The following is a 14,032-nucleotide window of genomic DNA, read 5'->3' as shown; positions in this document are numbered from 1 at the left end:
TACTGGATTTCTACCAAACTTTGGACTGAAGCTTGTTTATGATCATAAGATAGTGAAAAGTAAATTTTGTAAAAATGTATTTCCTGTTTTTCCGCATATTACTTATAAATCAACTTACTTTTTCTTCCACTTTACCAAACTTGGACAGAAGCTTCTTACAATTAAAAGACATTATCTCGAGGAAAATTTTTAATAATTTTTTCACCATTTTTGTTGAGCCTACGACTTACAGCAAAAGTAGGCGAGACACTCAAGAAACCCTCACGTATTTTTCAAATCGACATAGGGTTCTTCAGTTATTAGTTACTTTAATAAGTCAATTGTATTTGTTCTTTTTTAATTAATATTTGATTAAATTCATGTATTATTATAACCTTCCTTCTACCTGAATTTCATCTTTTAATGATAAATTTTTTTCAGTTACAGTATCTAAGCTCATTCAACTGAATCCTATAGGGGATAACTTTCAGTTGTTATCCATTTATTTGACGTGTTTAAGCCTTTAATTTTGCCATTTGATTAGGGACTTTCCGACTTTTTCCCAGAGTTCAGTATTTTTGTGATTTTACATTTTTACTTTATGATTAGTGTGCCACTATTAACATTTTATTCTACCTCTTACAAAGGTCCATAAAGGCCTGAATACAGTCAAGTTTTTTTTGAAGCATTAACAGGCTCTGTAAATTATGTGTTTTGGCATTTCCTACTTTTAATAAAACTTGACATCTAGTTTTATTCATATTCAATAGATTGTTCTATAACTATATATATTAGTTAGGGATAGCTCTTGCCTCACCAGGATGTTAAAATTTCAATATCTTATTTGATTCAATAACTTATATTTCAATGTAATTAAGATTTATGGTTGCATTTAAGTTGTAATGATTGGGGGAAAAGTGAGAATTAAAAAGAAAAAAAATTGTAATAAAATTTATTGTCGACATAGATTAAATGTTTAAATATCTCCTATAAATAAGTAAAAAATGTCTTTGTATTGAAAAGGAGAGGTGATAAAAATGTTTGTTTAGGTAACATTTATAACACTCAAATTAAAATTGAATTTGTGGAGATCAAATTGAGTTTGGTATTCAAAGATTTTGTGCCTTTGATTATTTGTAAATATCACTATTTTGATTTATTCAAATGGAAAAAGTGTGAGTTCTTTTTTTTATTTCAAATTAAAAAGCTTTACAAAAATGGATTAAACGAATATTTGTATAGATTTTTTAAAATTTAAACAATTAAGTACAAAACCTATAATGTCAAACATTTTAAAAAGTTTGAGGACAAAATACTTTAAACTTTTAAAGGGAAATTGATCCAGGATATTCAAGGGTCACCAAAAAAGAGTATTATTACAAACTGACATATGATATCTTTTTGTATATTGAAAAGTTCAATGTTAATTGAATAAATTTCACCTTCAGTGTTTTTGAAATTTATATTATCTAAAAGAGTGATCAAAACGAATTTAACCATGGCTGCAAGACAAATAACTTGCACAATCATATCACAAATTTCCAAACAATTTTCTAACGAGCATTACTTAAGATATCTCTTCCAAAATGAAACACTTAATACTTTCAAAAGAAATTTATTATTTTTTGACATGCAATTTCATCCTGAAGTTTGTCATGGAGAGCTCAGTTTAATTAAATGTTAAGACACTGGAGTGTCTGACAGGATTTATATGAAATTAATTTTTTTTTCTAGTAGTTTACGAGATGTACTTTAAAATCCAATTGGCCCCTACTGAGAAAGATTAAAAATATTTTTAAAGTCTATATATTATCTTATCAATGTTTGGTAAGCTATAATAGCCTATATTGTGGGGGAGCTTGTTGTTAGAGTATTGTAATTAGCTGTTTGACATCTTACTGTTGTGTTTGGACAGCTATATATTGTGGGGGGCTTGTTGCCCAAGTATTCTTATTAGCTTGTCGACATCTAACCCCTTGATTTTGATTCTACAGATATCTATGACAATTAATGTTCACCTGATCTGTTTAGTTTATTGAAACAATTGAACTACTGAAATGTTACTGAATTTTTCATCTTCTCTTTAAAAGTCTGTCTATCATATTGCTAATTTTAGAAATCTATCTAGTACCATGCTAAATAGAATGTTAGACCATCTTTAGCTGTTTGTATGTCAGCTAACTTTATGTTTGATTTCACTAATTTTGACAATAGGCATTTCTCGGATCATGTTTTTCACCGGAAAATATTGTCAATTTTGCACACCTTTATGATGTTATTTACCATGATAGAAGGTGTGCCTGTATCCCTGCTCTATTACAGTGTCAAGCGCTTTCAGAATCGTCAATCTGCAGGGTAGTTAAGAATTAATTTATGAAAACTTACCTTTTCAGGGAGGGTGCATAACTTCTTTGATTTTTATTTTACAATTATTTGGGAATTATATAAAATCAACCTTTTTCACATGTTTGCTTAACATGTGTTTTGAAAGTGACAATGCCTACATTTTAGTCTTATGATGTTGGAAGTCACATGACAAATTCAACTAACTACCGTATACCGGAACTGGCCTATTGGTTGGTGAATGTATATCTTTAATTGTTTCTGATTTATTTATTCACATACAAATATACTCTGGAGAATTAAGAGCTTGACATATTGTATAAAACATGTGCATGTCTATCAATATTGAAGATTGTTTAATGAATCCCTGTTAATGTTGGCTACTTTAGTCATTGGATTGCAGCGTTTCATTCCCCTATACTCACCTTTTTTTCTTATTAATACTGTTGTTAAAATGGATGTAATAGTAATAGAAGTGATATTATGACCTGAGTGGACCAATTGAGCCCTATAAGACAAGCTATAGAAACAGCACTTATTTATTGATTACAATATTATGTATATAGTTTATGTTTTGAACAAACTTGCTAATGCAGCTATAGTTCAGATACCTTAAAAATCTTGAAATGCCTCAGTGATGTGTAGTGTGCAAGCGTGAATTGTGAAAAATTGTGGGTTGGATCCAAGGGCAGGTCACATCAAAAACAAAACAAAAAAACAGTATTTACTGCCTTAACCCTCAGAGCATGCAGTATTTAGAAACTAACAAAATTGACCTCTCAAAACCCTTGGTGAATATGTACATAAATTAAAAAAAGAAAGCCATACCTGCCAACAGTCAGTACTTGGGTGGGATTTCCCCCATGAAAGCTTCAAGATGGAAATTTTGTATGAGCAATTTTGTCACAATTTTAAAACAAACAGATAATTTTTCAATTGCTTATTATAGGCTTTGCCCCCTAGAAGATACTTTAGGACTAAAAGAGCCATCTTGCACACATAACCCCCATTATGGCACTATGAAAAGTTGGCAGGTTTTGAAAGCAGTTCTATCATATCAACCAAACAGTACTGTTATGGAGTCCTGATTAAAGTAATCTTTCAGAAATTGTATAAATAACTTACACATGAATGGAATTTCTTTTAGTAATATAATGTATGTGCAATCATATTTTGTTATTCAAATTAGTTATATATTGTATTTTACTTTTTTTCTTCAGAAACTACAAAAGAAAGTCGATCAAATGCTCATGGGACAAAGTGATACAACAAAAAAACTCATCAAGACACAGGAATTGTTTGAAAAACTGTCCCAGGATAATAAAAAGAAATCAGATCAGATTGAGAAATACCAGAGAGACGTCAAATTTATGGAGGATAGAATTAGAAACTTGGAAATTAGAGGTAAAATTGTAGTTTGACTTGACATTATAATCTTCACAATAAGGTTTTGCTACTCTTTCCAATTTTGGTATTTTCTGTTCTTAGATTGAAGAAGATGTGGTAATGAGACAACTCTCCATCCAAGTCACAATTTATAAAAGTACCCAGTAAACCATTATAGGTCAAAGTACGGTCTTCAACACAGATCCTTAGCTCACACTAAGCAAGCTATAAAGGGCCCTAAAAATTAATAGTTTAAAACCATTCAAACAGGAAAACCAATGGTCTAATCTATATAAAATAACGAGAAACAGGAAACACTTCTGAACCACAATAACAAACAACAACTACTGAAGCTAAGGTAACAGTCAGCAAGATGACACACTACCCTACTAACACACATTATTCTGACACCAAACTCAGGTGCATTTCTAAATACTTGGCAGAGAAACTGAACATATCAATTTTAAACTCTTTGCTTTTTTAACCTTCACTGACCTTGAACACCTGAGTTGGGATGCATCATTCTGCCATATATATTTTAGGATAAATTCTTATTGATGCCCCAAAAGGAATACAATATGCAAACATACTTCCACTAAAGCTCTACATAATTACCATAACCTTGTGGTGTTTCAGAAATAATTCTCTTAAACTTTCGGTGATTAAATACCTAATTGACAGTCACAACACATTTTGTTCTTTTAAAAGAACATTTATGCTTAATATTGCGTAATAACATCTTACTTTGATTAAAACTTGTGACATTTATATACAGTGATTGATGCAGGTAATGTGCAAATCAATCTTATATGGTAAAGTCACATGCAGGTATTGTGCATATATCCATGTTGTAAGAGTTTAAGGAAAATACAGATGTAGAAATGGTCCCTATTGTTGTAAGATAATGGAAATTTAATGGATTTAGAATGTATGCCAGGTGCAATTGATAGGTTTGGTGCACAAAAATAGAATTTATTTGGCATATATTAATGAATTGTTATTGAATGACTTATTTGTACTCATACAAATGAATTGTTGGGGATATATATAGAAATCACCTAATCCTTCTGTTAAAGATTTCTAATGACAACACCTGCTACTGCAGCAAACACTAGATTGGTGTGAAGTTTTATTAAAATCCATCAGATGTTAAAAGAAAAAATGCCCTAGAAAAAATAACTCATGCAAGGTCAAGATGTAGGACAGACATTCACTTGTTTCAGAATCTAATTCATTCTGGGCAATACTTCCAAAAAACTATATAAGATAAAAAATATATTTGGAGTACAAAATGTACAAACAATGAAATATTAATTAAGCATAGTACTTAAGCTTCTGAAAGTATGAATTGTTGCTGTTCATCTTGAGCTTTTCTTAAGGAATAATCAATCAGTTACAGAACCTACATCTCAAAATAGAACATGAGACAACTCCTGGTGTTATTTTTTTGTATTATTCCAAACAACAGTGCATTTCTCTAAGCATGCTTTTAATAAGATCTGTTTTTGGTTTGCATTTTAAGAATTTTAAGGATGTTCGCTTGTCATGTTTTGGGATTTTTGTCAGATTTTCGGAAGCCTCTGGTTTCATCCACTTGAATGCCTTAAAAAATTTTGCCCATTGACCCCCACTTTTTATTTTATAAATCTTTTACATGTATAATTATAAGCCATCTGTAAAAGTCTTATAAAATCCTTGTTATTTTTAGATAGTTTTTGAGAACTTAAACCTGTCAATGATAAAGCTATGAAAAATAAAGAGAGAACATTTTCACGTCTAATTTTCAATGGCTATTATCTCGAAAACAAGCACATTGACCTATATATTTTTGTTGCTTATTTTGTTCCTTTATTAACCATTTATTAATATATACTAGTGTTATGAAAAGCTTGTTATATTTTGAAACTGAGTAGTGAACTTCCTTAAACCATGAAACAGTACAAATGTACTCTCGTTAATTGTGATGAAAAAATATTAAATGATATATTTCAATTAAATATTTGTATTGTTTAGTAATACAAAATCTTGAAATAAAACTGCAAAAACATTTTCTTATAGAAACATACAAAGATGAAGAACAATATTTTATAGATAATCTTTTGTAAATGGTCAGATGTTTGTTTTTCATTTTTAGCCTCTGAAGTGGAGAAAGCTGAATTAATTCTAGAGACAACAAAACAGACCTTGGAATATACTCAGTGAGTACATACTAATATTTGTTAGTACTGCGGTAGTACCAGCCGGAGGTGTATTGTTCACGCTTTGATTTTAATTTCATTTATGTTATGGACGTCATATTTACAAGTGGTTTGTTTAAACAAATCTGAGGATTAGTAGTATATTGTCTTTCTATGTAAATTATTATTTTGGTGATTGACATCAATTATACTTGAATTTTTATAGGACTTGTTAAGCTAAAATATAAAAGGCAATTTTGTGTGTGATCCATTGTCATAACATATAGTAGTAATGCTTGCTTGGTCACTGTTTTATATTTTGAACTATAAGTAGGACAGTCTCATGATAAAGCATCTTTTGATGTTGGTTTCAACTTTTAAAAAAAAATACAAAGCATAGTTATCAATTGTATTCTAACGATGATTCTTATAAAAAAAATAGCTAGTGCTGTCTCTCAATATTCTAGAGTTATGTCCCTTTATAAATGGAAAAAATACTGAAATTACCTTTTCTGCACTCTAACTTGAGTTTGTTTCAACCAAATATTATATATATTCATGCACATGCAGTGCTTGTGACCACCATACACAGATCAATTTTCAATTTTGGGTCAAATATTGGTGTTGTCACTCACCATTCTTGAGTCATGTCCCTTTGAGAATTGAAAAATTGTTGAATTTTCCATATATTTTCAAGTGGCCATTTGTGTTACTTCATCTATTAATAAAAATTCTGAATTATAGATCATTAGCTAATGAAATGGTGTATGATTTTAGGGTAGAGGTTCGGCAACGTGAAGGGGATACACGTAGGATGACAGCAAAGTATGAAGATACATGTAAACAGTTACAGGTAATGTAACATGATTACATCTTAAAAGATTGTAAGGTGTCATTCTTAGTGAAAATAAAGGATTGGTTAATAAGTTTGAATTTTCAAAAATGTAGAGTTTATATATAAAGCTTTCTCCTGTCTACAAGGTTGTAATGCTTTATAAAGATCATTAATTATAATTTTAGAGTAAAATTCCTTATCCCAGAAATGATTTTCTTTAAAAGGCTTTATATAAACAATTGAAAAAGGGGAGATAAATCTTTAATGCAACTCAAAATAATTAATAACTTGGTGAACAAATTCTGGAATCAGAAGTAACTATTTATAAATGTTTTATTTCAGGCTGCCAATAATAAAATCATAGAAATGGGAGAAAAGTTAACAGATTTGAAATATCAAGTCAGACATGAACTTATGAGGAATGAAAATATTGAAAAGGTACCAATGTATTTTAGATATCATCTATTTTTTTCTTAGCCTGGCTTACTTATGATTTCTCTAGGTTTTTCTCTCAGTCTTATTTTTTGGATAAAGGTACTTAAGTGGTTTTGGCCTGGTCACCTAACTGTAATTGGACCAAGTTTTCTCTCAGCTACCAATATATTAGCAATTGACAAAAACCAAAGTGAACAATAAATTTAAAAGACTTGTTAATGAAAAACACAAACGCTAAAGATTATTTTTTCAAGTGCCATTTATTATCAAAGTCCAACAGTTTAATGACAGGGGAAAGGTGTATGAATTATAGTACATATCTTTCACATTATAGGTTAAGTCTTCGTTGTGAATTAAATTGGTCCTATCTTGAGGTTTGCCATAAATGATTTTGACTAAAAATATTGGTAAATTATGAGTAATTGACACTTGTTTGAACTATTGAATTATCTCTACTTCTCTAAGTTCCTATTCGTGAAAATATGGACTAGTTGTTAAGATTTTTCAAATAAGTTTAAAGTAAAACACATTAAAAGATATTACTAAAACCACTGAGCATGCATATGTCAATAAGACAGCAAACTAACAACACATAGATTTAAAACATGATCATCTATAGCAAATTATATACCATAATTAAATGTTACAAATTTTATGAGAAACTTGTTTATACATATTTACTTTTAGAACTTGTAACTTGGATGGAGAGTTGTCTCATTGGCACTCATACCACATCTTCTTTTATCTACGATTAAGTCTTTGTCTTAGTATTGAAATTCAATATAAAATGATTGATTGATTGGATGATGGTGTTTAATGACACATTAAGCACATTTGGCTTTGTTATACTGTAGTCATTATTTATTAGCATTGAGAACCACTGACCTTTTGCAGGAAAGTTGGCAACCATGTCAATTAAGGTCATAGTCAAGGGCACCTTGACTATGAGTGGTTTTGGCAGATTTGTGATAACTAGATGGACTACTTAAACCATTTTGCCACCTAGGCTTCCACTATGCATGCTTTTAAAATTAATTGTTTATAACTAAAAAAAAATAAATGCTAAAATACCATGTTGATTTCTTGGCATTTCTCCAACAAGGTTAAGGGAATTTGTATGATCAGACAAATTGTAGAAGACAAAACAAAATTTTAAGTAATTTTCAATTTGGCTAAAATGAAATTAAAATATTTTCAAATCAGAAATCCTTTTAATTGTAATTGAAACTACTAAGGTAAATAGAAGAGCATTGAGTGGTAAATACATTGATACATTTACAATTCTACGGTCTGCTTAGGTTTAAATCACTTTATTAATCTCTCCATAAACATTGGATATTCTAAGTTTTGACTATGTTTCATATAGAAGGACTTGTGGTTGAAATGAACATTCATAACAAATGTAAACATAGTCTAATTTGCAATTATTAGTGAAGATTTTAGGTCATTAAAGCCTAAATTTTAAAGGACAACATGCATTCTTTTCTTTTTTTTATACTGCAATCTAGAAAAAAAACATTTTTGATTGTTGTTTGATGTGTTAATATTATTTATTTGATTTAAATATTGGGAAAATCCCCCTTTAAAAAGGCCTCGGGCGTAAAAATATACAACACAATGAAATGTACATAACCTGTTGCAGCCGGCAATCGATGGTGAACGAATTAGTTTGACAGCCTAGCCAAGATCAGATGTGCATTTTGTGTTTCACATGAGGTCAAAAATGAGTATCACCTCAGGGAAAAACTCTTTTGATATTTTGGTTCAAAAATGGTTTAAATTATGAAAAATTGCTATCGTTAGGCTAACACTGGAAGCATTTATATAATTACATGCAGTTTTTGGAAGAAATATTTAATATTTTTATTAAATAAATGGTGTTTAAAAACTGTATAATTTTCTTTAATGGTTGGCTTCAAGACATGGTCACCAGTGTCAGATTTTTGGTCAATGACAAAGACAACAAAATATGTTTAGAATTATTGAATATCAAACATTTTAATTGAAAAAAAAATGACAAGAACATGTTTAACTCACAGTTATTTCAAACAACAGTAGCTTTCTTTGATCATTAATCTTATCTGATAAAACTGTATCTAAAATTATCTATAAATAACAAAACTTCCAAAAAAACCCTTTCTTTTGGTGTATAGAACATTAAAATAACTTGATGCATATTCTTACAATAAACAATCAAACTTAGCAATACAATTTATATGTTTTGTCTACGGACAAGACATTGTATTCATATTTAATGAAATGCATTATTAAAACCTAATTTTGATACAGCTGAAAGTGTTCTCTTAAAAAAAAACCATACATTTTATAAGGTTTATCTATCAAATGATGCTTAACTTCGAGGAAAATGGAAACACATACATTTTGATAATGTCTACGGACAAGACATTTTATTGATATTCAATTAAATGCTTTCAAAGATGATTGTTAAAGTTAAGATTAAAAGTTACTATTTAAATTTTAAGCTGTGTTTTTTAAATTTTGGAAAATACAAAAATGTACCCATAATTCTTTACATATCTCAATAATTTATTGATTAAGCCAAACTGAAGACACATTCTTTTAACTGAAATACATATATCTGACTGTTTAAAACAATCAAACTATTATTAAAACTCAATTTTGACATAGTTGAATGTGTTCTCTTAAAAGAATAACATACATTTTATCTATCAAATTAGGCTGAAATCAAGGAAATTGGATACAAATATATTGTGGTAATGTCTACGGACAAGACAATTTCAGTTAAAAAAAAAATCTGTTAGAATTAATTGTGACTATATTCATGTTGAAAATACTGAGTTTTAATTTGAATAGATAACTTTTATCACCTATAAATAAGATTTAAGTTCCATAGCAGACAAATAATTGAATTTAATACTTGTTATGTACAAGTGTCTTGTCCGTAGACACTTCCTCATCTGCTGTTAATACTGAAATGCAAAAGATAAAGTTAGAGAGAGAGAAATACTTTTTCTTCATTTGATTTAGTTAATCTTTTAAGGTATGCATCAACTGGAATAAACAATATTGAAGTAAAATAAGGTATGCTTTTTATGACTGATAATCTGACACTTTTTAAAATCCACTCCCGTAAAGTCATTTTACAAAAATTGAGAACACTTAAATTACCATTCATTTATTAAAAATAAGATATTTCTAAGTTTAAACAACACATAGGACTAATTAAGACCCATAAAGCCAAGCAATATTGATAAAAAGACATGTCTACGGACAAGACATGTGTCTACGGACAAGACATTCTGACATATTTTTGAATTTTTTCCTCTATTAATAGATGGTAGAAAAAAATGTTAGTAGTGTTTTCATATCTACAAAAGAACAGGAACTTAGCAATGCAACATAAATGTAATTATGCTTCCAGTTTACTAGGGAATGCATGTCTACGGACAAGACATTTTTTCACTTTATTTGTATATCCAACTTTGATGGCATATATCTCCAGCTAGGGTACTGCAATTTTGATAAATGAGGTAGTTTCTGATAATGTATATACTAGAAGAGAAAATAAAAGACATAATAGCATAAATTTAATTTATTTTTCTCTTTTATCACTACACTGAGCAAGCTAAAAACAAAAGTACAAAATTGCATAACGAGCGCATAGTATTCAACATTTTATCATAACTTTGTAACCACTGAAGATTTTTTGTTGCAACAACCAGTAAAAGAAAGAAGAATAAATTGTCTATAACAGTGAACCAATAATGTAGTTCAAATTAAGTTCAATTATTAACTATCAATAGATAAAAAAAGGTAAATTTTAAATGAAACAACATAACGTGTAATTTTGCCCATTTTCAGCGTGTATTTTAGTGTTTTTTTTCAAAACGGTAACACCTATACATGATATTTGATATTCATTGTGAAACCCTACATCCTCTTCTTCAGTTCAAAGATGTATTACTTATGTAAAGTTTATCTTCTTGTCTTTACAAGCCTATAACATAGACCCAATATGAAATGCACATCTGATCTTGGCTAGGCCGTTGAGTATAGTGACTATAATATCATTAATAAGCATAAAACACATTCATTTATAGGTTTTAGACAAGAAATATTAACAAGTAAAATATTTTTTTCCAAAAATTGTAAAAGAAATAAGTTAGAGTCCTTGTATATGTCGGAAACAAGGACAGGTTGAAGAGGTCATATGAATAGTTAAACAAAGTTTCAGGATCTTCTATTTAATTATTCATGAGGAAAAGTGATATTGGGTCAGTGACTGTATATGACATAGAAATATATAGTCAACACATTTTGACTGCTCAAATAGAACAAGTGCAGTATAAATATGTATATATCCCTCATATGTTAAATTGTCCTATAAGGCTTTAATAACTGGTTAATTATTTTTGCAGTACTAAATTTTACAGCATGCTAAGTCTACTTAATGTGTGACAGCCACCCGACAACAAGAATATCGTCTAAGTAGAACCTGCATGTAATATTTTTTCATAACCATGAATCAATTGGCAAATTATAAATTAAAACCAAATATTTGAAACTTGGAATTTTCAACTGATGAAGAGAGTTCACCAAAAGTAATACCAAAAAGGGATATGAAATAATTTGGAAAGAAAACCTATAAATGAAACCTTATGATTAAGTTTTACTTTTTTGTGTCAACTGAAAATTTTCTTAAGAATCAATTTCAAAGGAATTATTTATGCTAGCATAAAAGAACTGTCATCCTGGCTTAGAAGATAAGTGGTCCATGGTCAGACCTCTTAGATATCTAATAGTATACAGTTAAATGTCAGCTTGTTTATAATTTTCCAAATGTGTGAAAGGTTAAATTATTCCAGTTGATCTGATACATGCGTGATATAGATCAGGGCACATTAAATCTTTAAATGGAGATGTAAAATGTAATCTTTAAAAAGCCATTAGATTTTGAGATGTAAAATGTAATCTTTAAAAAGCCATTAGATTTTACAGCTGGGTGACATTATTGACATGTAAAGAATCAATAAACACCATGAACTAGTCCAAAAATATTAATCATATATAATGTTTTCTTCTGTGAATTCATTTGCTTTTGTATGAAAAATTAATATGGGTTTTAATTTTAATTTTTTTTTATTTTTTGGGGTTTTAATATTTAATTTTGAACTTCATATGAAACTGTGACCCATAATGAACTGCATCTATTGGTTTTCATTTGTATAAATGTTAGATTTTTGTTTAAATTTTTCCAACTGATGCTTAATTCATCTTTGATATATAGAACTGGTTTGACTACTTATAAATACAATTGATGATAATGATTTAAAAAATAACAGAAAGTAATTGAATAATTTTCAGCTTCATGTATTATAAAATAAACTGAAAGGACACTCAGAAATTGTAAAAAAAAAAAAAACTTTGATTGTAGTCTCTTTTTATGAATGTTCCAATTTATATTTCTGTCAATTATCTGTCATACATTTCAGTACACATATCATTTATGAACACAAATCTCTAATGGCTAAAAAAAACTTTCTGTTGATGAGAAGAGGCCTTGGCACCTATTATATAATGTTCCTTAAAGGGAAACTTCGCAAAAAAATCAAAAATTGATATTATGTTCATTCTGTATAAAAATGTTCAAATTCATAGATATTAAAGTTTTATTCCGCTAGATAAGCGATCACCATCGATTTTAAATTTAGAGTATCAATTCTCCGAGATCCGCCATCTTGCCTTCTTTCCCGATGAATAAAAACGATATGTCTATAAACCACAAAGAAACAAAACTACAGTAACCGATGTAGTCGTAATTGCGTGTCGATATCTTGTCAATCGTACGGTTGTTTAATACGACTAACTAACTTGATACGGAAAATATTCTTACTTTTTTTTAAATTACCATGGTCTGTTGTTTTTAAACTGTTGATATTGGAATTAGGTGAAAAGTCAAAGTTGAAATCATAAATAAGTGTTCCGTGAAAATTGTTTTCGAAAATCTAATTTGTTCATAATTCTTTAAAGTAATAAACTTTTTTCAAATATATTTTGATCTTCCCTTATCTGATCACCAGCATGGCTAAAGGTATTACTTCCAAAGGTATTGTGAGGGGTGTGAGGTGACACGTCCAGGTATTCAAGCGATTTCCTGTCGGGCTTGCAAGTTCATGCATCGTTTCACTTCTGCAGGTATTGATCAGTGTACACGGCTGATAACTTATAACTTATAACTTTCCATTTTGAACTATCAGATGTATAATATACAACTCTGTCTTACTTGTCATTACTAAACTCATACGCTTGTTTATAAATAACATTTCTGGTGTAAAGAATATAATAATAGATTATCGTTGGTCATCTCAACGAGATTGATTTTCTCGCTTGAGCTGGTACAGCGAAAGTGAGAAAAGCAATCGAGTTGAGATGACCAATGATAATCTGTTTATCGCTATTTTACCTATGAGGACGTTGTCAATTTCATGTCAATTTCGTTATCAACGCCACGTGGCCTCCTTAGTTTCTAGCGATAATATGTCCATCTCAAGCGAGAAGCATGATATGAAAATTATCACAAAAAAAGATCAAAAGAAAAATGCACAAAATAGCGATAATTCATAATATATAAATAATACCCAAAAAATAAGATTTGATGAAATTAAAATCTATTTAAATATTTTTTCCAAGGGTGAATTTGGGAAAATGTAATATATAGTCATTGTCAATAGTGAAGGACAGATTGGAACAGACCAGAAATATTGATTTTAAAAAATGTACGCACTTGCCGACGATTCGTTTATACGACTGGATATAAAGTTACGGAACTATAGCGCAATTTAAAATATATACGTGTATACATTGAACATAAGAAAAAAACATATATTTTGAATAA

At 29.3% G+C, this 14,032-nt stretch overlaps 1 protein-coding gene across 7 annotated transcripts in view; it reads left to right on the top strand.

Moving 5' to 3' along the window:
• Positions 1-14,032, top strand: part of LOC143080077 (uncharacterized) — an 84,054-nt gene that overhangs the window by 55,967 nt on the left and 14,055 nt on the right. For all 7 annotated transcript variants that reach the window (XM_076255742.1, XM_076255746.1, XM_076255744.1 and 4 more), the window contains 4 exons: positions 3,543-3,726; positions 5,843-5,906; positions 6,663-6,738; positions 7,063-7,158. In XM_076255742.1, coding sequence (XP_076111857.1) covers positions 3,543-3,726; positions 5,843-5,906; positions 6,663-6,738; positions 7,063-7,158 — 420 coding nt within the window. The remainder of the gene's footprint in view (positions 1-3,542; positions 3,727-5,842; positions 5,907-6,662; positions 6,739-7,062; positions 7,159-14,032) is intronic.

The sequence above is a fragment of the Mytilus galloprovincialis genome, chromosome 6 (genome assembly GCF_965363235.1).
Source record: "Mytilus galloprovincialis chromosome 6, xbMytGall1.hap1.1, whole genome shotgun sequence".
Taxonomy (NCBI): domain Eukaryota; kingdom Metazoa; phylum Mollusca; class Bivalvia; order Mytilida; family Mytilidae; genus Mytilus; species Mytilus galloprovincialis.
The sequence above is the reverse complement of the archived record's forward strand: the minus strand, read 5'-3'. Positions and strand labels throughout refer to the sequence as shown.